The 26,170-nt window shown below is 41.2% G+C and overlaps 1 protein-coding gene across 2 annotated transcripts in view; it reads left to right on the top strand.

Annotated features, from left to right (window-relative positions):
• The first annotated feature begins 13,101 nt into the window (after positions 1 to 13,101).
• The window catches only part of LOC139458347 (immunoglobulin superfamily member 10-like), a 103,478-nt gene continuing 90,409 nt past the window's right edge, over positions 13,102 to 26,170 (top strand). Inside the window, exon 1 of one of the 2 annotated variants that reach the window (XM_071239738.1) lies at positions 13,102 to 13,233. In XM_071239738.1, the coding sequence (XP_071095839.1) occupies positions 13,109 to 13,233 (125 nt within the window). In that variant the 5' untranslated portion in view covers positions 13,102 to 13,108. Of the gene's footprint in view, positions 13,234 to 13,947; positions 14,237 to 26,170 lie in introns of those variants that run through there. The other variant, XM_071239739.1, reaches the window with a different exon arrangement.

The following is a 26,170-nucleotide window of genomic DNA, read 5'->3' as shown; positions in this document are numbered from 1 at the left end:
ACATGTGCAGTAATACTGTAGCTAATGACTAGCTTATGACTGACTTTGTGTAAAACAATGAGTTAAAATAGGTAACAGTTGCTGTACAGCTATGTTTTTTGGTATATGCAATGCTACAATCAGCTGTCACTGTGATGAACATCAGTTAATGAATAAAATCTTAATCATTTACTTTGCTTCTTGTTGTCTCCTTTCACAGCTACAAAGCCAAAAGGCAATCTGCATATGGCGCATGGCCTTTGCATGCACCCCTGTTGACACAGGCTACTCTGTCTGCATTTACACTATGCGGCTCAGCAGACAGATGTTCGACATAGGTGCATTTGGAATTATGGCACAAATGGCTGATGTCCAAATCACCTATGTCGAAATCTTCCCTATGCACAAAGTAGTTAAGTCTATGGGTATGTATGGTGCGCCACTTGTTGGATATGGGGCAATAGCACCTCAAAACCCCATATCCACTGGGCTTACATGCCCTAGACCAGATGTGACATGGGCCGTTTTGACACATGCCATGTTGGTCACTTTTGGCTGAATGCCGAGCAAATATCTCTCTGTATTTCTTAAAAAAGGCGTCGATGTTGGCCATATTAATATTGTACAAGTGCAAACGAGGCACGACATGTGTAGTGATACATGTACGAAAAAAAGTACACAAAATCGTTAAAAAAAATAAAAAAATATTTCAACCTGAAAACAAATATACACAGATTTCAACACTTACTGTGAATATATGTGCCAAGTTTCAAGTCAATTTCTTGCATAATGATAGAGATATAATGAATCGAACTTGCACTAGCCTCACCATATCAGGCCTCAGACCACAATTAATTTCCTTCTTTGCTATCTACAGTGACATGACAGCCCACCATAATTATTATCAGTCGTAAGCTGTTCTCCTGTTGCATGCTGACCAACCTGCCACTTGTCACTTAACACGCAAAGTTTCGGCCAGCATTCACCATCTTGCTTTCGCAGTAACCACTGTCAACAATGATCACCGGAAGTTTCGAGCCGAAACACACACAACCTCCTTCAACTTGGGGTCAAATCATGGGAAGCTGGAATCAATACCTTCACAGATTGGGGCTAACAAAAAATGACAGCAAACTACAATGTCTTATCTTTCATTTAAGCTATCACAAGTCACTCCAAAAAAATTGCCACAGGCTGAACAGCCCATTTAAACAGGGTACTATATTCTCCTATTTTCCTTCCGGTTCATGGTAAAACTTAGTGGGGAGTACTTAATTCCTTATTACAGAGAACATTAACATTGTAACATGCATTGAAAGAAATATTGATTCCAGGTATCATTCATACCTCCCTGTGGATATGTTTTAAATACAACATTCACATGTCTCAGTTAAATAATTTGTTTCTTTAATACAGTTGATGCAGTTTCACATGTTAAGGCCACAAAGACTCTCAGTGGTATGTACAGCGATACATCAAATTTGAAATGATAAAAAGAGAAAAAATGTAATTTACTCAAGAAACCCTGATTTTTGTTTTGATAAAGATTGTATACAGATGGACGAAACATACCGCATTCGACGTAATAAGCGCCCAGGGCGCTCTCAAAATTAGAATATTATTTTGGTGAAAAAAAAGTTGAGTTGAAAGATAAATTTCCTGGTTTATGCTGACAGCCTGAAATGTTTAAGTACGACAGATATATTTTCCCCAAAATAAATTGCCCATAATTAGGTGTGCATATAACGAGTGCGTATTATACGCGTATTGTGTACATTAATCAGTCGGAAGGGGTGCTAATTGGGATTGTTCACTAGCCAATATATTAGCAAATATCGCCGTTTATTAGAGCAGGGCGCTTATTACGTCGAATACGGTAACTGTTGCTGTGAGACTTATGTAAAATGAAAATTTCATCGAGAGGGAGAAACTGAATGGGCTGAAAGAGCTTCTTGAGGTCGAAAAAAAGAGATTGCATGTGGAAGAACAGAAATTGGCCTACATCATTTCTCTGGAAGCTGGCCACTCTGGCCAACTGAATGTATCTCCAGTTATTCAGTTCCTTTAAACTTTGATTAATTTTCCCAAATATAAAAATGTATACTGATAATGTAGCTTCTGTTGTCATTTATCATCCGTTATAAAAAGTCGTTTATCTTAATCATACAATCATTTAGAGAAACAGTTATTGACGACAGCTTGTCGGACTTTGAGGCCGCCATTGGTAGGTCCCAGGTAAGCTATCCCATCTTCTTGGATCAAGTCTTCTTGTGTAGGAGGAGCTGGCAATCATGCAGATGCAGAAGTTATGCAGCTGACAGGTTGCATACACAACTTGATGGCACTTTTGGGGGGTGAACGGCAGGCAGCCACCTGATTTATGTAAGCACCTAAGAATGTATATAAACACAAAAATTACCCTTTGTTCAGAATGCAGGTAAGATAGACTAGTTGCATTATTATGTGGAAAACTTGAAATATTCTAAAAAGACCATATCTCTGATTTACTTTAAAGTATGGGTATTATCTTAAAGCATTACTACGAAGGCTTTGTGGATCGGGGCCCAGCTGTATTCCACCTGTGTTACTTTGTGCTGCAAGTCAAAATAGTGAACAAAATCGCACAAAGCCAAGCAAGTGACTTTTCAACACTTCGTCACCATTACCGATGATACCCACAAAGATACCTCATTTTCAAGACTAAACTGTACTTATTTTGTTGAACAAAGTGACCACACACCCTTAATACTATCAATAAAAGTGATAAATGCGCTTACGAATGCCGCAGCACAGGTCGCGAACTTGTCTGCTTTCTGCTATGTTATCCGGGTACCCACGGGGAAAAAACGACCACGTCAATGAAATACCGCTGGCATCTTTATTTTAGCAAATTTTATGAAGCAAATGTCGCCGATTATGCCCCGTTTTCTCCCATTGTAAAGTGGTGGGTTTAGCGGAGCTGGCGCCCAGTATAATAACTAGAAAAAACAAACACTTTTGATCCGTAATAATGTTGTTTAATGATAGGGTCTGTCATTGGTTCCGACATTTGGCCTCTGAATTTTATTCACATGAAAAGCCATTAATTTGGCATTTAGTTTTCTCATTACACAATGAAATTAATCATAAATAAATCAAATAATTTTGGAAAAATAATTGATTAATTCCAGTCGTGTTTTTTAACTATGTGTGTGCTTCTAAAAATGTTGTGTGTGAATGGCATAATTATATAGAATATGTTCATTATTTTTTAGTAATTTGGCACAGTGGCCTACACATCCATGTGTATTTCTCTTTTTCACAGGATGAAAAAATATAAATGTAACAGTAGTCATGGTGTGGCAATTAATCAACTGAAGACACTTAAGCATGAGGTTATAGAAAACTTTATTATAAATTACACCATTGGCAGGATTTTATGGAAAGTCACTATGCCACGAAATTTACTAGATACCAATGCCATGACACCCAAACTGTTTGTCCTGAAAGAGACAACTTATTTTGTCAAGAAAACCATAGGAAACTGTGCGAAACACACACTTTCAAGGGCTGTAGTTTATCAAAGACATATTTGGTAAAAAGTTAAGCAGTTGTTAAAATTTAATAATGTTCCCATCTGTCTATTTGGCGTGGGGGTTGTCACCAAGTTATGATGATACATATTATTTATTAACAAAATTCAAATAATGCTTTCTAAGGAACACACATGCAAGTAACAAATAACCATAACTTTCAAGCAAATTAAAAATACTTGTAATTTAACATGTATCTACTGACCAATCTACATTAATTCCAAAGGGTTTTCAACAATCAGAGATCTGAGAAAATTCCATCTTGTTTTCTTTTTACTACAAATTGAACAATCTAAAAACATGCTAAGCTGATGAACATGATGTCCTGAAGAAAAGCAAAAACAAAAATTAACATAATCTGTTTTGGAACTTGTTACTATATAATTTACAATGCAAAATTGGTCAATAAGTTCAGTATAAGTCAGGGTTTCCCCTGACGCAGAATTCTTGCGTATATGACTCTCAATTAAGGAAAAATATGTCCAGAAATAAATGACTGCGTCATGACTGACGCAATTTCAAAATATCTATGTTGTTGTTTACCAGCTTTGGAATGAAAATATTACAACTACTCACCTGAACTTAATTTATAAACATTTTCTAAAGGAAAATATGCAAACATCTTAAATTTACGTCTAGTTTTAAATTAATCTCCGTTTTTAGAAGTAACATAACTTCGCATAACACCACTGTTACCCATGACATATGTTTATCTAGATGTGTAGACTCGTAAAAAATGAAACAGACCAAAATATTATCATTGTTGCGGTGAATAATGTGATTTGGCGCGGTCACAGTATGTGGTTAAGCGGAACCTATGGAATGGGGTAAACGGAAGTTGTAAGTATCGGAGGGACACATGTTTTGGCCGAAATTTAGGTAAACATTATTGAACGAAATTTTAAATAAAATTAATAAAATAGATGACAAACGTAAGGTCAGACATACAGAGAACACATTTTTATTACCAGATAGTGTAACAACAGGATTAACATGCGTAATTTAATTTGGATTTGTTATGCTATTTCCGATGACGGATCATGACAGCCTGAAATGAGACTGAAGAAAAGTCTGTGCGTATTATACAAGAGAGATATTTTTTTCAGGATTTAATTGCCCATAATCAGGGGTGCGTATTATACACGAATAAATATAGTATATATACGAAATGTAAAGCTTTGGGCATGTCTGTTGTTGCTAATAAACTGTATTCAACCAGAAAATATTACGAGTGTTCACAATTCTTCAGTTCAACTTCACTGTTGATAGATAATACAAGATAACTAGATAAAACATGTAAATGAGTTAGTGGTATTAAATTATAATCTGACATGAATTGTATTTTAATATCCATCCATGATTAAAAATTATGTCTCACAGTTGAGACTGATGTTATTCATTCATCCTGTATTAGTGTCACTGTAAATTGTTTCATGAGCTGTGAAGTAATTAAAGATTGTGAAAAAATAAAACCAACAAACTTTGTTTTTCATTTATATATCCTTTATTTCTCTGTAGTACAATCAGCTTAGAACATTAATTAGCACTTGTTAACTTAAACTAAAGACATATTATATTTAAAAGATACTTAACTTTAAGTGGAACATTAACAGTGAACATTTCATTAATCATACAATAAAACATTTGACTCTCAAAAAATATTTTTGACTCCCAAAAATTCATAGGCTGAGTCAAGGTGACTCTCAGATATTGGAGTCTATGGGGAACCCTGATAAATTCTCCTGAATTCAAAGCCAAATCACTGATGGTGTGTTGATCCAGGTATGGAAGCAGTACTGTTAAAGCATAAGTGTGTGAAGCAATGCATCATTTTATCCACTGGCTGAATAAATGATGACATCATATTACATGTATGTGATTAATTAATAATTACTTCTGTCAGATCAAGTTGATAATCATGCTCTGAATGATGTCACTATATGCTTTGATACTTGCTTCAAGCCCCAAAAACTATGGTCCTCATAGCCAAGACAGGTTCCACTGGTACCGGTAATCATTACCCCTAGTAAAACAGTTCACAAATAAATAGTGGAAAGTACATGTCTCCAGCTTTCATCCTAAAATATTACAAGTTCTGTGCACTTTTAATGTTATGTATTTATATCATGATCATACTGGGTTTTTTTCCTTTGCTTGAACAATAATGTCACTTAACTTCTTTTATTGAGTAGTTTATTTGTAGTTTATTCGTACACAGATATTTCATCTAACATGATGATTATAATCATAACTATTTTTCAATAATAATGCTATGCACACTTCTTTATGCTGTTCTGTACAGGATTCCCGAGTGTCTATATTGCATCATATAGAATACTCTTGGATGTGTATACCACTGTACCAAATTAATTATGATCATATTCTTTATTATTATCCCATTCAGACCCGAGCACACACAAAGATATATTCAGAAACACTAGATTGAAATTAATCCAATATATGTTTCCAAAATTATTAGATATATTTATGATTAATTTCAATGTGTAATAAGAAAACAAATGCGAAATAAATGGCTTTTCGTGTGAATAAAATTCAGAGGCCAAATATCAGAACCAATGACAGACCCTATCATTAAACAACATTATTACGGATATTGGGCCCCGTTACACAAAGAGATTTTAGCGCTAAGTGAAACGTAACTCCCATACTTTAACATAGACTTACAGCATTGAATAATTCCGCTAAACCACCATTTCACAAAGGGGGAAACGGGGCACAATCGTTGACATTTGCTCCATCAAATTTGCTTAAATAAAGATGACAACGGTATTTCATTGACGTGGTCGTTTAATTCCATGTATTATGTATACGATTTCGTGACAACAGTGAGATGACACGAAATATTAACGCACATATCACTGTTGGAAATGGGGTGTGAGTCAATGTTTACATTTGTTGTGAAAACGATATCTCGGTTTCACAAACCTTGTTTTCTACTCACGTACAAGGGCTGTCAGTTCGTCAAGTCAGTATATAATTCAATACTGCATTGAGCTGGGTACTCGACCTGGTTTACTTACAACGATGGCTGACAACACACTGAATCTCGGGGTCTCCCGTGGTCAGCCACGGGATGACCAACTCGAACCTTTCCGAAGACCTCCTGAAACCTACGATCACTACATCCCTCCCTGTTTACTAAGCCCCCACCCCCCTACCATGAAGGGGCTTCCTCACACCTTAAACATATCCCGACAGATCCACTGCCGGGAATACACCATTTTCAAATGGGTCTTCAGGGGTTTCCACGTTTGGGAGAGCAACCAACTGCACGTCAGTTGCACCCGGGAGCTGAATTACTGGGACCGCCATAGCTATGACGGTCAAGGGTTTCGGAGCTGTTCTCCGGCTGGCGTTGTCCACGCCCTGCTGCAACAGCTCATGGTACCCAATTCCGGCTATGGCTGCAATAAGGACTGCTATCCCCAACAATCATTGCAGGGGTTGATCTGATGGCATGCGCTCCCTCAATATGGAATGATCGTCTCCCCCATACTTGTCCCCGATCATCCTATTCCATCTACTGGCAATCCGGACCAAAGTACTCCCTTATCGTCTCTGCCATCGCCTCGGTGATTCTCCTGGCTTCAATTGTACCGGCTCGTTTGCTGTTGGCGGCGGCCAGGGAAGTGTCCCTGTCGAATGTCCTATGAGGCAGTGTGGAGACTCTGTTGGTTCCCCTCGGTGTGTCATGAACCGGTGACACAGTCTCTATTGCTATGTCTGGTGGCAATGGAAGTGGTCTGTCCCTGTTGAATGTCCCATGAGGCATTGTAGATAAGCTGCTTGTTCTCACCGGCTTAAATTCCCCATCCGGTAAGTCATGAACCAGCAGCGTCGGCTCTATTGTTATGTCTGGTGGCCATGGAGGTGGTCCCTTTGTGTCTGGTTGACCTGTGTGAGATGTGGGGGAGGAATTCTGGCCTATCCGCCCTCCCCCTACATGTTTAAAGTCACGCCCCCAGACGGCTCTACAAAGGACACCTTTCTCTCCTTGCTGGGGCTCTTGCGGGGACAATCTGCCTTGAAATGCCCCATAACTCCACAGTTAAAGCATCCCTTAGTGCGTCGGCTCGGGCTCGGAGACCTTGGGCGTCCTCTACTGTATACAATCTCCTCCAGCTTTGTGACCATGGTCTTGATTTCCTCCATAGAAGTTCTGATCTATTTTATAGAAGTTCTGATCTCTTTTATAGAGGTCCTGGTTTCTTTCATAAAGGTCCTGGTTTCCTCTGCAAACAGGGTGAGGCTACTGACTTTCTGTTCCACAACTTCCAGTCTCCATGTTATCTCTGTGCCAGAATCACCAGAACTACCCGCTGACTTGGGACTCGAGGCTTGAACCACCTTCACCCGTGTTTCTGGTGGTGGTGATGTGTCTGTAGCGACCTGTCGTATCTCCCAACGGGCCGTTGCATACACTGCCTGTGTGTTATGCTGGTATTGGCGCAAGCTTGCAATGGTGACCTCCAGGGTCCCTGGTTTCATGTTAGAGATGAATTGTCCAGCCTCCTTGTTTTCACATCCTTGGCAGAGATGCATTATCACCTGTCGATCGATGAACTGGTCTGGACAATCCCTGAAAGCTACCACAGCCGTGGCCAATAATCGCTGTGCCCAGTCTTCTAATGTCTCTTCCCCCTCTTGCCTCATGGTAGGGAATCGTATCTGTGCCGTCTCCGCAAGTTCACTGTGTTCAAACCGTTTTTGTAGTTTAAACATCATATCCTCAAAGGACAAGTCCGGGTCCCGGTCCAGGCACATAGTTATGTAGTCACTTGCCCCGTCTCGCATCACTAACGTGAGTTGATCCTTTTTCTCCTGTTCCCACCAACCCTCTCTGCGGGCCAATGTTTGGAATTTGAGGTAGAAACCTGACCAACCAGATCTTCCGTCATATGTTAGGTTGGGGGTACTATGGCGTTGGGGCTGGTCTCTTGTTCCTTCCCGTCGTTCTGGGCCTCGGCGAACCGGACCTCTATTCACGCCCCTATCCCGTCTAACTGCGTCACCCTTGCAGCTAGGCTCTCGTGGGTCCTCTCGCTCATCCATGTCTCTCTCCTCGGCATGATATCTATCCATGGGGGCCCGGTCCTGGTCGCCTCGACCATCCAAATCTCTTCTATCGGGGCCTCTTCTGTTAAGTCCTCTGTCCAGCGTGGTCTGGTCACTATCAGATAGTTCCTGCTTGACCACCTTGGGATCCTGTGCGACTTGATGGTCAATTGCTGACTGGTAGCTGTTCACTTGCTTGGGCAAAGGGTAATCCCCAGTGGATGGATTCACCCCATGTGCATCCATGCTCTTCCGGGAGTTAAAGGGTGAGCTGTGGCCCCAATTGGCTCCCTTGTTTGGGGTCCCTTTGTGCTGGTACAGGCTTGAGTTCGCATACTCGCCAGAACTGTCCGATTGAAACTGGGGAGTACCTCTCTGTGGTGATCCTCGAGCATGCTTCCGATTCTGCTCCGTGGTCAGATAATCCACACTCTGCAACAACTGCTTATGTTGTGAGTCCCTGACTCGCGCCCCCTGTCCACCCCCAACAGCGCTGTAAGTCGAGAGCGCAGGTGGCAGCTATCTGTAGTCCTGTTCCCTCTTTTTTTACTGGCGGTGCTTTCCCGGGAGAAACCGTCTCCCCACTATGCTCGCTCCCCTCCACTCTTGAAGAAGGGTGGTACTGTCTTTGTGGGCTGTCATCCAACCTCAGTTCCAGGTGATCCCGTTTGGATACTGGAAACTATTTCCCGCAAAGGACTCATAAGCGCCGGCCTGTCTTGCAGCAGGCCCGAGTTACTCTTGCCCAGACCTTGTAGTGTGGGAGCCAAATTAGCCAAAGCCTTGACTATCTGCGAGCCAGTTTCAGCCTGGAGCTTAGCTATCTTGTTCATCTGTTCCCGACTCATCCGCAAGCTAGTTTCAGCCTGGAGCTTAGCTATCTCGTTCATCTGTTCCCGACTCATCCGCAAGCTAGTTTCAGCCTGGGCTGCCAGCATCTCTGATAGTCTCCTTTCCTGAGCCTCTGCCATGTTTTTCTGATGGTCCAACAGGCTCTCCATAACTTCCCACCCCCTTGGATGTGTCTGGGTCTGTGCCATTCCCCCTCGGGCCTGGTCCTCTCCACCCTCCTGCATCCAGTCGTATGGATTTGTCTCCGGCTGTTGCACATGCTGATCCTCCATCCTCTCGGTATGGTTCAATCGCCTGTTGCCATGCCAGGGTTTATGGCAAAGTCTAATTGGCTCACCACCTCGTCACTGTCATCAAATCCCTCTAAACTGCAGACATCATCCAGGATGAGATTGCCCACCACACTTCTCAGGTCTATGATCCTCTGGGCCAGTCCTATATCAATCCCCTGGATTTCACATAGTTGAGACCAAGTGGCATAATTGACTCTCACCCCCTTATCCTCCATCTTCCAACAGTGTGTAGAATACTTTGGAAAATCACACAGAGCAATGAACAATAAATCTAGACATCTATTTATCCTGAATCCTAATGAAAATTCAAATACTATTCCTACTTCCCCTTACACTAAACACCTACGCTATTTGTTATGACCTACCAACTCACGAACTTATACGTCCGTGACGAAAATAGGTGACACTCGCGAGGCAATGTCAACAAACATCCGTTACGAGCAGTCACCGATTGTCACACACAACTACGCATGTGAAAGGGTCATAACTGATATAAGAACAAGAATTTCCAATACGCTACTGTTCCCTAATTATTAATTATTGTGCACAGCCATGAAAACGCCCGTACTTGATCAACGCACGCAGATTTCCACGTGCGGTGAACTATAAATTTACCAGCCGAAACGGAACCGGCCGTGAAAAGAAATCACTACTACAAAGTCGCACGTAACTAACCGTGCGAAGAATGTTTCCACTCGTCGCAAAATGCTAAAGTTTCATTCAACTTTAGCCAAATATCCCTCTTGTCCCTGTAGCCAAGACAAGCAAGATGGCGACGGCGTGGCGGCAAAGTCGAGCAGTCGACGAATTCGAAAACAATCTTTTCCCGAGAAAATTCGATGTGTTCACAGCGCCACTGTTGTGAAAACGATATCTCGGTTTCACAAACCTTGTTTTCTACTCACGTACAAGGGCTGTCAGTTCGTCAAGTCAGTATGTTATTCAATACTGCATTGAGCTGGGTACTCGACCTGGTTTACTTACAACGATGGCTGACAACACACTGCATCTCGGGGTCTCCCGTGGTCAGCCACGGGACGACCAACTCGAACCTTTCCGAAGACCTCCGGAAACCTACGATCACTACACATTTCACCGATGTGACGACCAATTTCGAGTCTCGAAACAGCTTAAATAATGTTTTCCTTCAACAAAAGTAAGAATGGACGTTATTACCGTGACATATACATTGCAAGAGCATTCATGAAAATGATAAGACATCTTTTTAACCACCCGTTCTAGAGTTTTTCTAAATACATGGCGTGTCGGCCATGTTTGTCCGTCTAGTGGAGGCGACCATTGTGCAGTCATTGCCTGGGTCAGTGTAGCGCCAGCGCAGCATACACAGGGAACCAAGCTGCTCTGACGGAGAACTCTTTTGTGTTAGAGATTGAAAGAGCGGGGTGTTTCCCAATGACGTCACGGGGATTTCCCAGCCGCTGACAATAAAAAGGACATGGAGAAGCGACACGGAATACATGATCACATCACGCAACTAGATGAGTGAAATTCCGTACAATACTACATATTCTCAATAACAAAAGTTCCTGTGACACCAATATTTTAGTGTATTTTTCAAACAAGTAAAGCAAAAAGATGCTTCACAATTTTCCCTTCAAATGTTCCTCGCGCGAGCGCGCAGAACTTGATACATTGCGTACGAAGTCAAGGATGAAAGAAAGGTACGTTATTCTTATGACAATGCATAGACGAGACCTTTGATCATACAGCAGGCGTTCGATCAGCATTTAAGATGCGTGTTCAAGTCTGAAGGTACGTGACGTATACATACTGGTTCAGTTGGACAAAACCTAGACGTTGTTTTCAAAACGAAAAAAATACAATTACTTTTGCTTAGAAAAAAAGATTAAATATGCCCTTTATACAAATATACCATACACATATTTGATCACATGTATTTCCTTGTTAAGTCAATAAATACTACACTGTATATCGTTATATTCAATTGTTAAAACCGGGAAACCTTGATGCAATATTTAGGCTATCAATACTACTGAAAGACAAATATTTGATAACAAGTGATTAAAAACTGTCTGTTGAACAATGGAATTGAACAAAATGCAACCCCAATATGTTGACAATTTTTGGGGAAGTTTTCTGGAAGGTATCCGGGCCGGATTCAAAGTGGGAAGATTTCCGGGATTTCCGGAAAACTAAATCTACACTTTTCGCTGTAAACGCAACTTATCAACTATCGCTGATTTAAGTCTTTCATTCTAGCGGGACTGGTGTTTTAAATCAACGTCATTAATATTGGTAGGTAACTCGAGGATTTAACGTGCGCTTTCCGACTAAAAGCGTATCTCGCACACGGGGTTGCACTTATACTATTGGGGGAAAAAAGCGTAATAAATAAATAAAGAAGTGCAACCCCCAAAAATATAAAACTTTACTGACCTAACCTAATACAGCTAAGGGGGTTGGGGTTTGGCTGGGTGGGAGTGGGGGAAAAAAGAATATGAAGTGATATGGAAAAGTTTGGGCATGGGTTGGAGGGGAGGGGGTCAAGCGTGTGAAGGCACGGCGTCGGCTGGCGAGCATGAGGCTTAAGGTTTACTTGCGATGGCCTGCAAGGAGTCTTACGGTCAAGTTCTCTTCCGTGGGGAGAGGGGACTTGTAAAGACACTTGGTGAGCATGGCGGCGGTGTTGGCGACGAAGTGCCTGTTGGTCTTGAAGTCGCAATCTTGGAAAAAGTGCATGAGTGAGGTCAGAGTAGGTATAAATATCATGCTCGAATTCTTCATCATCTAATTCCTGGACCAAGACGAGCGGTGCCCCTTCTTTGGCGTGGACGTCTCGTGGGGAGTGGAGATGCAGCTGCCGCGATATTCGGTGTGGGCTTCGTAATACTTGATTACTGAGTCCGCCTTCTCTAGAGCAGTTTCTAGGAAGCCCTTTTCCCGTGGGGGGTCCTCGACCGGAGTGGTCTGGGTCTGGCAGGTGTTCAGTTGGGGCGGTTCCGGCGTGGGTCTCTTGAGTCTCAATATGGAGGACTGGAGGGGACTTTTTGGCGGCCTGGCCTTCTGCACCGGGCGGGGTGCAGGAAGGGTTGTGGCCGGAGTTAGTGCCTCCTGAGGCTTAGGCTTAGCCGAAGCTATGCCCAGAGGCCTCTTCCTTGTCCTAGGTCAAAGGAGATGGAGAGGCTGGAGGTCTTGGACTTGTACGTCTTGGAGTAGTCGCCAACCCGGTAAGCCAGCAGAGGCTCCAGGATGGCAACTTGCTACCTCGGAAGTGACTTGGAGAAGTCTTTCATTGTAGCGTGGGTTTGCGAGCCTGGAAGGACACGTCAGCACGGGGCGAGTGTCCAAGCCGAGATGGTGGGGGTCAACGTCATTAGAAAACATAAGTTGCACCCTCGAAAACCCGGACACATTAGGCCAAATGCTGAGGACGGTGTCTGTCTTAATCTTACCCGTGCCGGCCCCGTGGCATGCTTCAGGTTTGTTGCACTTGTGCTCGTTTGTATGACTGTATTGTTTCCTCAATGCAATGTCCCTTCAGCTGATCGTATCATCACGCCACTGCGAAGGTTGCTCTGAAATCGATGACCTTAAATGTGACAACTGACTAGTTTTACTTTTCTTCTAAAAGTGTTTCATTCAACCAAGAAACACATCAACACTTTCACTGTTCTTGGTACAACATCGAGACAAAAGTGCAAACTAATTAACCGGGACTAGTTCATGTGTAGTGTCGTGTCCGTTTCAAGTCCATTTCCAGACAAAGAAACGTGTTCCTCCGAGGTTCCCTCGTATTCAGAACTGCTACATATTGAACTGTGTAATAATATAACAATTTGTTCTTTCATACTTAGGATGATTTCAAAGTATGTGAGTCAAGTCAGTATGTGTAGTTTGAGAGTAGTCCCTGAACTAAACATTACAGATGTGATGCTGAATGCTGTGTATATTGATTTGTCAACGGGTCGAACAATTCACTCTACATATACAAAAGGAAAACTTCCAGTCCCCGAAGCAGGTGACTGCTATACTGGCGACAGCTGGTTACACACCCTTCCTCCGCGTGTATTGTATGTATAATAATGTCACACACTCGCGTCTATGCCGGCTTCGATTATACATTGCGCCATGTGGTCTCAACAATAACGTCGATAATGAACAAATATGTTATTGCAGTTTTCCACCTACTCATGTGGTATGCACGTATTTGCGCGTTTAATTTCGGACTAACTGGCGACATGGATATACTGATGTGACATTAATTTTCTCAATCTCGAACATTCAGCGATTGGCTGCTATAAAAGATTTACGATAATCATTCTAAGTGTAAAAAGGCAAAAAAGAATGAGAAACATTGTGGTTGAGTGGAAGAAATCGTCGCTTATGAATGGACTCTTGCTCACCGAGTGTCATAACCAGGCGTGTTGAGGGGCGCGCTGTTGAGTTGGAATCCCATGTTCATGGATGTACAGTAACACCATGGTAAGTATCCATAACACACATATGGGGAAACAGTAAAGTATATGTGTTTAATCGCACGAAACCGATTTTACTTAACAGAGAGGAGGGAAATTGCACCGACTGCCAGATTACCAACTTTTTTAAGTGTAGAGATGATTGATGGCGCCGAATATGACATAACTAAATGTCCCGGGATACGTTGAACTGACCATGAGATAACGAATTGTAAAGCCCCGAAAGTAAGACAACAAAATATGGTGGTAAATAATGGCATGAAATAGGATCTGACTGTGCGGAGTGTGTAATTATCCTGAAAAGACAATGAAAAACTGTAGAGGCGAGTATTGCACAGGATAGCTTATGTCTAGCTATTAAAGTCAATAATTGCGTCGATAGTTTCGTAGCTAACTGCAGAGGTGAGTCATGCATAACTTATTGTAGAGGAGGGTCATGCACGACTTACTGTAGAGATGAGTCACGCATAACTTACTGTAGAGGTGAGGCATGAATAACTTATTGTAGACGTGAGGTATGCATGACTTACTATAGAGATGAGTCATGCATAACTTACTGTAGGGGTGAGGTGTGCATTACTTCCTGTAAAGGTTAGTCATGCATAACTTACTGTAGAGGTGAGGTATGCATAACTTACTGTAGAGGTGAGGTATGCATAACTTACTGTAGAGGTGAGGCATGCATAACTTACTGTAGAGATGAGGTATGCATAACTTACTGTAGAGGTGAGGTATGCATAACTTACTGTAGAGGTGAGGTATGCATAACTTACTGTAGAGGTGAGGTATGCATAACTTACTGTAGAGGTGAGTCATGCATAACTTACTGTAGAGGTGAGGTATGCATGACTTACTCTAGAGATGAGTCATGCATAACTTACTGTAGAGGTGAGGTGTGCATTACTTACTCTAGAGATGAGTCATGCATAACTTACTGTCGAGGTGAGATATGCATGACTTACTATATAGGTAAGTCATGCATTACTTACTGTAGAGGTGAGGTATGCATAACATACTGTAGAGGTGAGGTATGCATGACTTACTATATAGGTAAGTCATGCATTACTTACTGTAGAGGTGAGTCATGCATAACTTACTGTAGAGGTGAGTCATGCATAACTTACTGTAGAGGTGAGTCATGCATAACTTACTGTAGGGGTGAGGTGTGCATTACTTCCTGTAAAGGTTAGTCATGCATAACTTACTGTAGAGGTGAGGTATGCATAACTTACTGTAGAGGTGAGGTATGCATAACTTACTGTAGAGGTGAGGCATGCATAACTTACTGTAGAGATGAGGTATGCATAACTTACTGTAGAGGTGAGGTATGCATAACTTACTGTAGAGGTGAGGTATGCATAACTTACTGTAGAGGTGAGGTATGCATAACTTACTGTAGAGGTGAGTCATGCATAACTTACTGTAGAGGTGAGGTATGCATGACTTACTCTAGAGATGAGTCATGCATAACTTACTGTAGAGGTGAGGTGTGCATTACTTACTCTAGAGATGAGTCATGCATAACTTACTGTCGAGGTGAGATATGCATGACTTACTATATAGGTAAGTCATGCATTACTTACTGTAGAGGTGAGGTATGCATAACATACTGTAGAGGTGAGGTATGCATGACTTACTATATAGGTAAGTCATGCATTACTTACTGTAGAGGTGAGTCATGCATAACTTACTGTAGAGGTGAGTCATGCATAACTTACTGTCGAGGTGAGGTATGCATGACTTACTATATAGGTAAGTCATGCATAACGTATTGTAGGGGTGAGGTATGCATAACTTACTATGGAGTTGTCATGCATAACATACTGTAGAGGTGAGTCATGCATAACTTACTGTAGAGGTGAGTCATGCATAACATACTGTAGAGGTGACGTATGCATAACTTACTGTAGACGTGAGTTACACATAACTTACTTTATTACTTGCCCGTGAAGAGATCACCCGTTTAATAAACATACATAGAGAATACTACACTCATTCTCGTTAGATACCATTTTTACGAAACGAGTGGACTTTCTATGGTATCTGACCGAGCGAAAGCGAGGTCAGATACCATAGAAAGTTCACGAGTTTCGTAAAAATGGTATCTAACGAGAATGAGTGTGGTATTTTATTTATTACCCACGTTAAATATATATTTAAGTGTAAATACATAACAACTTTCGTTCGTTGACAGACCAAACTGAAACCGGTTGCAAAATCTGGTTGCGCATGAATATTGATATATGACCAAATATGGGCATTGTTGACATGTTTATGCATACGCATTAACAACATGCGCCTGCTGTTCTGTTTGCAAACAAACCAGCACCGACGCTCAAGATCCTTTTGGAAGAAAGTCTTCAACTTATGGTAATTCAAGCGCCATGTTGTAAGTACGCAGGACACCGATAAGAAAATTTGAAATGTCACATTAGCGCCGCGCTTTGAATATCGGATCAACAGTCGGTCACACTGCCGGTGTCCTGTCTGTGCAATCAAAATGGTTCGGTTTCCTTGATCTATCAGCTGAATTTATATCATGTTCGTACCATTTTGGAAGAGGGAAATCAGACTGTTCGCCAAAGACATTCATGTTAACTGTACCACCCTTTACTGAAGACGTGAAAATCAACAAACTCCAGTCTGCTTGCATGGTAGTGACAGCTTCGAAGGGCAAGGTCGCCACCGGAATAAGAAAAGACAACCGCGATCCACTCACAGCGTTTTACGCTAGAGATAGGGAATGTTACTGTTCACATTTGGGATGTTTGGGGCCACAAAATCAGAAGTCAGGCACACTTCCACGGAGTTTTCGAATGATTTTTATCGGAACTGTGAACTTTAAGTGATCTGGTCGTGCTGTCGTGTATTCATGAACAACACCTACCGAAACAGCGCCACAAAATACGCTTCAAAGGGGACACCGATGGCACAACCGGATCATCCCAAGTAAGTCTAGACATCTGTCCAGATAGTTTAAACAGACTTCATTTCACCACGCTTATCCTTTTACGTTAAGTCAAATTGAAAGTTGCGAAAATGGTCGGGTGCGTCACGCTCAAAGGACGCGCTCGATCGGCAGTCGTACATTGTAAATCGATTTATAGATCTAGCTCGATTATACGTCTGTAGGAGCTCTATGCATAACTTATATTGAATGCAAACCGAATTTGATGCGTGTGACTATCTTGTTTGGTTTAATAAAGTGTTTGTAAATATCTCTCGTTCTCATGAATTTCTTCAGTTCTGCCTTGTCTCGCGATTTTTTATGAATGAAAAAAGTAGTCCTGGTGTGACAGAGGTCACGGTTATCCAATCAAAACGAATAAAACAAGGTCAACCTTGTACGACACACGTGTGACGTACGGATTTAGTATCTTACCACCTGTATCTTCACCACGTGGGTAATAAAGCTTTATTACACATTGTGTAATACCAAAACGCGTGCTTATGTACTCTCGGAACACGTTTCACGAACAAATATTGAAAGCTCTCAACATCCCTTGGCGTATTCAACGACATTGCGTGTGGAGATGATAGATCACAGGGAGGAGCTTATGGACACTCGATGACCCCAGCAACCTTGTTGCTAGGCTGACGTCACATTGCTTTGACTCGCCGATGGATCTTGCAACAAAATTCAACAAATTACGTCATCGGGTATTGTGACGTCATTGTAAACTTTGAGCTGCAAGGCCCCGTTCCACAAGGCGATCGTACTCTAGCGCAACGAGAGTCTTTAGTCTAAGTTAAATTATGTGAGTTGTGATAGCCTTAGCACTACGATAATTTTGTGGGACGAACGCCTGAATTCTAAAGGTGGACCATTATATGATATATAATTCATACGTTTCAACTTTTGACGTGTTTGAAGTATTATTCTGTTAAACTCAATTGGATTATGCCATGGATCGTGTAGGTGTCGGCCTATTTACACTCAACAGTATAATTCTAAAAACATTATAAATGACAAGTAATAAATAAAATACTAAACTCGCTCTCGTGTAAAACCAATTTTATGAAACTCGTGAATAGTTGTGGTATCTGACTCGCTTTCGCTCGTCAGATACCAGAACTATTCACTCGTTTCATAAAATTGGTATTACACGGGAGCTCGTTTAGTAATCTATATGTAGAGATGTGGTAGGAATTATTAGAACGTATCATACAGTGATCACCAAGCCGAGATTTCTTTTAACACAGAATTTACTTTCCAGGGTTCTGAAAATTACAGAATGATACAATGTACCGTAATTGAATTTATCATATAATGGGTAAGTTTCTCGGCAGGATAAAGCCAAGAACGGATAAAAACGATATCCATTGGGGTCATATGCGGATAGAGATGCAAATATCAAAGGTCAAATAGGGACTACTTTTACTGTTTATTAACAAACATGGCGTCGCCCTCGTCATTCGGCGATCGAGTCAGAATTAACCATCGGGAATCTGGATAAACTACAGGGATAATTGCTATCATTATCAAAAGAACAGTCTAAAATACTGAAAATCAGTGTCTAACTGTGACGTAGCTAAGGCATTTTATAAGTTTTGGCAACTTTGGAGATATAAATTTCGAAACAATTTTGCGAGGGCACGAGGCCTAGCCAAGCGGGATCAGTAGCCATATCTGTGTTTGTAGACCTCTGAGGCTTGAAACCTTCTCCACAAATTAAAATAGTTGGATTTGGCCAAAATATGTTTGAATTATTACCTTGTTTCGTTTTGTCCCTGTGTGTACATCTGACTACACTCCTTACGTTATGACAGGACAGACCGACTGTCAACAAGGTCTGACCATAGCCGTGACGTCTCAGAGACTAGGTTTAGAGTAGCTTCCCTTTGACAAAGAGCAGTTACTCTAGCGGACAGACCGATGGAATACCGCGAAAGGCAATTAAAGCAATTGTTGTTTTGCGTATATGTTGCTTTGCCACTGTATAAGAAACAGATTTCAGTTGGAACTATATTGGCTACTGTCACTGTTCGACTGACACATCACTTACCCTGTGACGTAATAATTATTATTGCGCGCATTCCAGGAAAACTCGCAATGTTTCGCTAATGTTTGTGAGAGAGGGAAAGCGATTTTCAAGCACAGAATTAAAGAATGACATTATATGATAAAGAGGTTATCATGCTTGTGTGTTTGGGGATGGTAAATATCCTGTATTAGGAATAAACACTATGTATTTAGCTCGCCAAGGCTCGCTAAATACAATGTTTATTCCTAATGCAGGATATTTACCATCCCCAAACACACTCGCGCGATAACCTCTATGTATCCATCATTCGCTGTCGTGACAATACATGTGTACTTAAACATGATGAAGTACTCGTTTATAATAAAATTGCAACACAGCAATAGCATGATACCTTACACTGTAATACAATGACTGCTCCCTTGCTACGTGCAACTTTGAAAATGTCATGTTTACACAAAAATATGAAAATATAGCATTAACACTGAAAATTACAGAATGATACAGTGTATTTGAATGTATCTATCCGTCGTGACCATACATGTAATTAAACATGCTGAGGTACTCTCTTATAATAAAATTGCAACACAGCGACAGTATGATACCTTACACTGTAAAACAATGACTGCTCCCTTGCTATGTGCAACTTTGAAAATGTCATGTTTACACAAAAATATGAAAATATAGCATTAACACTGAAAATTATAGAATGATACAATGTATTTGAATGTATCTATCCGTCGTGACCATACATGTAATTAAACATGCTGAGGTACTCTCTTATAATAAAATTGCAACACAGCAACAGTATGATACCTTACACTGTAAAACAATGACTGCTCCCTTGCTATGTGCAACTTTGAAAATGTCATGTTTACACAAAAATATGAAAATAAAGCATTAACACTGACCATGTGGGCAGTACGTTGTTTCTAAAACAATTAATAATCTCAATAACACTGGTTTTATGACATAAAACTTGCTATATATGAGGATTTTCCTGCGATAGTGCGCACCTCTACAACGAAAATAGGATACACTATCGCATGTGGCTAAATAATTCAACTTTCCATTAAATCTAAGAAATTGACTAACAACAGCTTATGAAATGCCCATAAATCTTAATATTGTCTCATATTCATGTTTTTTTGTACCTGAAGAGTGGATCTCGGCCATGTAACAAATATCAACAGTTGAATTTCCGCACTTCTCAAACTCTGACCATCGCGGGTCACTCGCTCACAGTAAAAAAAATACTCAAGGGAGCATCTATTGTATCAGAATGGTGCAAAACAGTCAAAAATGAAACAAATAATATTCCAGACAATTAGTACACATGATGCAAAATGCCTCTGTATGTATTTTAGATGAAAACCCATTTTGCAAATATTATGATTACATTCTGGAGAATATGCTAACACATCATCATTCCGATCATAATATTATTACTTATTCTCTAAAGCCTATAAATGCCATCTAATTGGAATAATTATGTTTTCAAGTCTCAGTCGACATCAATGATATATATGTGTAATGAGATTTACAGTATTTGTATAACTATACAAGGAGTAATCACATTGCAGTCTGGTATCATAACATTATGCAACACAATAAATGAAATACAGCTCTCTCTGCAGATGGATCACATAGCAGATAATAAATCAGATGCAACCAAGCTCTCAGTTAACATCATACATTATTCCAAACAATCCTCGTGGGCGTAACAAATGTTTGTTTGTTGTTAAACACCACACTGAGCAATATTCCAGCTATATGATGGCAGTCTGTAAATAATTGAGTCTGGAACAGACAATCCAGTGATTGAAAATATAGCATCGATCTACACAATTGGGATACGATAACATGCATCAACCAAGTCAGCAAGCCTGACTAGCTGATCCCATTAGTCACCTCTTACGACAAGCATAGTCACCTTTTACGGCAAACATGGGTTTGCTGAAGACCTATTTTATTCTACCCCAGATCTTCGCGGATCTAGTTGCCTTTGAGTTTGACAAATGAGCGTGAACACTAACTGGCCTCATGCTTCCAATGATAAGACAGCATCTCTGCACAGATCGCTTGTATTCCCCATTATTTGTAAGGACTTTGACATTTCTGATGACTCCATCTTTGCCCGGATACACATCAATACTTCGAGCAAGGTCCAATTTACCTCTGGGTGCATTATAGTCAACAAGTAACACAATGTGTCCAACCTTTTACTGTCGGCTTTGAATTTGCCACTTACTTCTCCTCATAAGTGTCGGAATGTATTCTCTAATGAAACGCCTCCCAACATGCTGAACAAGCATTTGAACATATTCAAATCTCTTGTGAAGATTTTTTGTCTCCTGAAATGGCCCCTGAGGGACCTCAGCTGAAGCTCTTCCAAGAAGAAAATGATATGGCGTAAGGGGTTGAGGGTCATTGCGGTCACATGTAGTATAACTCAGTGGTCTGCTGTTGATCAAACATTTCACCGAAGGCGGTTGACATTTCATTCCAGGTAAGTATCTGATGTCCAATGGCAACTTGCAAGGCTCGTTTTACTTGTTTTATCAAGCTCTCATAAAGTCCTCCTTGATGTGGGCTTAAAGGAGTTATAAACAACTACTTGACTTTATGAAGCACTGCAAAATCCTGGATTTGCTTTTTCCCTTCCTCAACTAATGTTCTGAGTTCTCTCTCTGCCCCTACAAATGAGGTCCCATTATCAAATATAATCTTTTGTGGCCATCCATGATTAGCAGCAAAGCGCCGAAGAGCTTGAAGAAATGCTTGTGTTGACAGTCCATCAACAATCTCTAAATGAATTGCTCTCACATTTGCACAAGTGAATATTGAACCCTAGGCCTTTGTAGTTTTGTTTCTACCATATTTCAACAAAAACAGTCCAAATAAATAAACACCTGTTACAGAAAATGGAGGGGAAAATGGCATCAATCTTTCAGGGGGAAGGTCTGACATTAAGGTTGTATGGCCAAGTTGTCGCAGCTTTCAGCAAACAACACAGTTTCTCACTACAGCTTTGGCCAGACTCCTTCCTCGAACAATCCAGTATCTTCTTCGACATTCACACAATGTCCTCTGAGGTCCAGCATAACCCATCTTCACATGTACATCCTGCATTATCAGTGTCCAAATGTGGCAGGTAACAAAATAGGATATACCTGATCATAGTGCAAGGGAGATATCGCAATCTGCCTCCAACATGAACAATACCATTTTCAACAAACAGAGCCAAATCAATGAAATACTTTTCCCAGTCGACCATCCTCGCTTGTGTATATTTCAACCAGAACAATTCAGGTGCAGCTTTGTCTCGAAGTCTATGGATGAACCGCAAACAATAGGCCGTAATCCTCAAAAGCCGCTGCCAGCTTGACACTTTCTCTGCATCTATCACTGGTAACACAGAGATGCATGAAGCAACAAGTTTAGATTTCCTTTTCTCTAGGCTCTCATCCATAACTACATCATCTGTTGGTTGAATAGGCCAGTGACTTGCATCCCACACTGATTGAATCTCCGCCACACAAACACCCACGAAGGCCTTGAATGATATTGAACCGGAGTGTATCCAGTGGAGTACAATTCGAAAGTCGGACCACAAAGTTAGTAATCTGATGGCTTCTCTTTGAATTCTTTGACTTGTCCAATCTGGAGGCAATCAAAGCTGCCATGAGTTCCAATCTTGGTATGGTTGTTTGATGCAGTGGAGTTACTCTTGTCTTGGCGAGCACCAACTGTACTACTATACCACTCACAGTTAGCCACAGTAGATATGCTACTGCTCCATAGCCTCCCATACTTGCATCGGCAAACACATGTAGCTCGGAGGAACCTACACAAGGTCACAAGGCTTCAAGATCTGTTAAATTTTACATGTTCAAGTCCTTTCATTTCTGCAAACTATCCCTGCCAGAGTTCACACATCTCTTCAGGTAAGGGGTCATTCGCATCTCCAGACATCTTGGCTTTTACAGTTACTGCTGATGCCAGACCTAGGGGATCATATAACATTGACATCTTTGACAGTACTATCCTCTTAGTATATTCCTCTGTACTCAGCTCTCTGACAACAGAGCTCATGGTGTCCGTCACAGGATTCCATCTAATGCCTAGAGTTTTGACCTCTTCCCCATCTGTTTTTTGACTCAACTGTTCTCGATTCTCAAGTGCAAACTGTTTGCAGACCTCCTCCATTGAACAATACCATTCCTTTATTCGGAACTGGCCTGTGGCTAGGATTGTGTCAAGATCATGATTTCTCTTCAAAGCTTGATCTGGAGTTTCACAAGAATGTATTAAATCATCCATGTATCGGTCTCTCTTTAATACGCTGGCTGCATCGGGATAATCTTCCTTATGTTGATCTGCAATAAGAAGCACAACATAGCATGCCATGTCAGGTGACGGTTTGTCACCAAACATGACTCAAAGAAGTCTGTGGACAGTATGGGTTCTGGCTGTTTCCATGTCTCTCCACAGGAATCTATGAACATCAGTATCAGTATCAGTATCGCTGAATTTTATCTGTAAATACATCTTGGAAATGTCTCCAACTATAGCAACATGTTCTTCACGAAACCTCAGTAGAATAGCAAGGAGGTTCCCTATCAAACCTGGACCCTTGTACAAATAGGAGTTTAGTTACACACCTTCGTACTGACATGCTGGGTTAAACACCACATGGAAGAGTCGTACTTGGTTTATCAGGCCGGTAGACTCCATGGTGAGGGAGGCAATATACTGGCATCTGATTCCAGACCGATTTACTCATATCAACTTGCTCAGCCCAGTCATTCTCTTCATAATTGTGAATGGCATCATTGTACAAATTTGCCTTTGCTTCATCTTTCCGGAGACAATGTTCTAGAGAACAGAGGCGTTTTTCAGCGAGAAAGTAGTTGTTTGGTAATGATGATGGATCCCTTTTCCATGGCAGAACAATCTTATATCTGTCTCCCTGCTTGATGTAAGATGCTTGCATCAGTTCAAGTGCCTTACGTTCCTCACCTGACATAACTTCTCTTGGGCAGTCACAGTTCGAAGCCTGAATTCCAAGGGTCTCAAAGTCATAAAACTTCTCAAGATTAACTTTCTCAACAAAGTTAACTGAACAGGTGAATGATAGACGTTGTGTCTTGTCTCGTCCCATAACATACCATCCTAGCTTTGTCCGCTTCCCAATTGCGGCAGACCATGGCATACCTCTTCTTCGGCGTGCAGATGACTGTACTGTACCCCTAATATCAAATCAATCGGTCAAGTCAACATCTTCTAAGTGAGAAAATGAGTGTAACCATGGCCTATCCAGTGTCTGTATACTTAAGACTGTCTTTCCCTTAGGCTTCAATCTGGAATTCCTCCCCATCATGAAGAGGTGATAAAGAAAACTTCACTCGTCTACTGTCGACGTTCTTCAACCGTTCACTGCCTACTAATGACAAATCAAGTCTCTCATGTTTACCTTGGCAGACAAGAGCCTTGGCAAAATCTCTTCTTATGACTGTGGTACCAGCACCACCATCCACTAACACATTCCCTTCTTGTGTTCTGCCATTCTGCACTCTGAAAGTTACTCTCACTACTGGCAATATGCTATCACTATCCAGTGGTGCAGTGATTGAGTTTGCTGTTGGCTGATTCATGTGCAGCAGTTTATGGTGAGTCCATTTGCAACTCTCTGGATACGTGTCCCCGCACCAAACAGCCAAAACACAGTCTCAGATCCTTCACTTTCTGTACACGTTCTGATACAGATGAAAAAAGAAATGTCGGACACTCTAAAACTCTGTGTTCTTCTTCACAGATATAGCACTTTGGTGCTTTCTTCACTTGCTGCTGTGAATATACACCCCTTTTTCTATCCCTAGGGTTCTGAGAGTTTGATTTCCGATCAGTCTTGCCTATTTAAACTTCTCAATAAAGTTAACATACTCTAAGAGGGTTTCCATCAAATTTACCCAGCGTAACCGTTGGAATGTCTTTACTGGTTTCCAGCTTAAATAAGGCCTCAGCAATTGACATATTGTTCAAACTTGAGGGCAACTCAGTCTCTAAAATCCAACAAGACTTCTAATCTATGTATCAAATGACTGCTGTTCACCATGTGAGCACTTGCCACTAGCCAAGCTTGATGGGGTACTTTCCCTCTCACTGGTGTTAGATTCTGACTGCAAAGTCTCCTGTCCCGGGGGGTCTGTGGATGTGTCAGTAGCATTCTGTTGACATTCTCCTGTGTCGTCAGGTTTGCCATCAGCTGGTGAATTCTGTTCAGCACTGCTTCCTTAGGCTGATGGATCTGAATGATGAGGCTGATTAGGATGATTAGATTTCTTAGTTTTTGGTTTCTGTGAACCCACTGAACTGCCATGTGACGTCTCATCCTCTCCATTGTAAGTAAGTGACAGCAAGTAATCTTCAGACACTTCTTCCATAGTATGAATGGCAACTTGTGTTTCATCAGCATATGTATACAGTTATGCATGGATCTCACAGGGTTTCAAATAGTCTGTACGCAACTCCTTCAGTTTTTTTCAAAAGCTGTCACTGACTCACCTTCTTCTGAGTTATAGCTTCTTGCACTCTATTGATGGCTCTAGTTATTCTCCCCCTAATACTCTTTCTCTTATTCTTCTCCGAATTGATTCTTTCATCAATCTTTTGGGTAGATGGAACATATACCAACGTCATCAACTGATGGTGAACTCATGATCCTTCCTAGATATCAAGCTGAACACTGTTCTTCACTCTTCAGATATTTGATAGGAATTATTAGAAAGAATCATACAGAGATCACAAAGCCGAGATTTCTTTTAACACAGAATTTACTTTCCAGGGTTCTGAAAATTACAGAATGATACAATGTATTTGAATGTATCTATCCGTCGTGACCATACATGTAATTAAACATGCTGAGGTACTCTCTTATAATAAAATTGCAACACAGC

This window comes from Haliotis cracherodii, unplaced genomic scaffold (genome assembly GCF_022045235.1).
Source record: "Haliotis cracherodii isolate W230 unplaced genomic scaffold, xgHalCrac1.p SCAF_12, whole genome shotgun sequence".
In the NCBI taxonomy this organism is placed as follows: Eukaryota; Metazoa; Mollusca; class Gastropoda; order Lepetellida; family Haliotidae; genus Haliotis; species Haliotis cracherodii.
The sequence above is the reverse complement of the archived record's forward strand: the minus strand, read 5'-3'. Positions and strand labels throughout refer to the sequence as shown.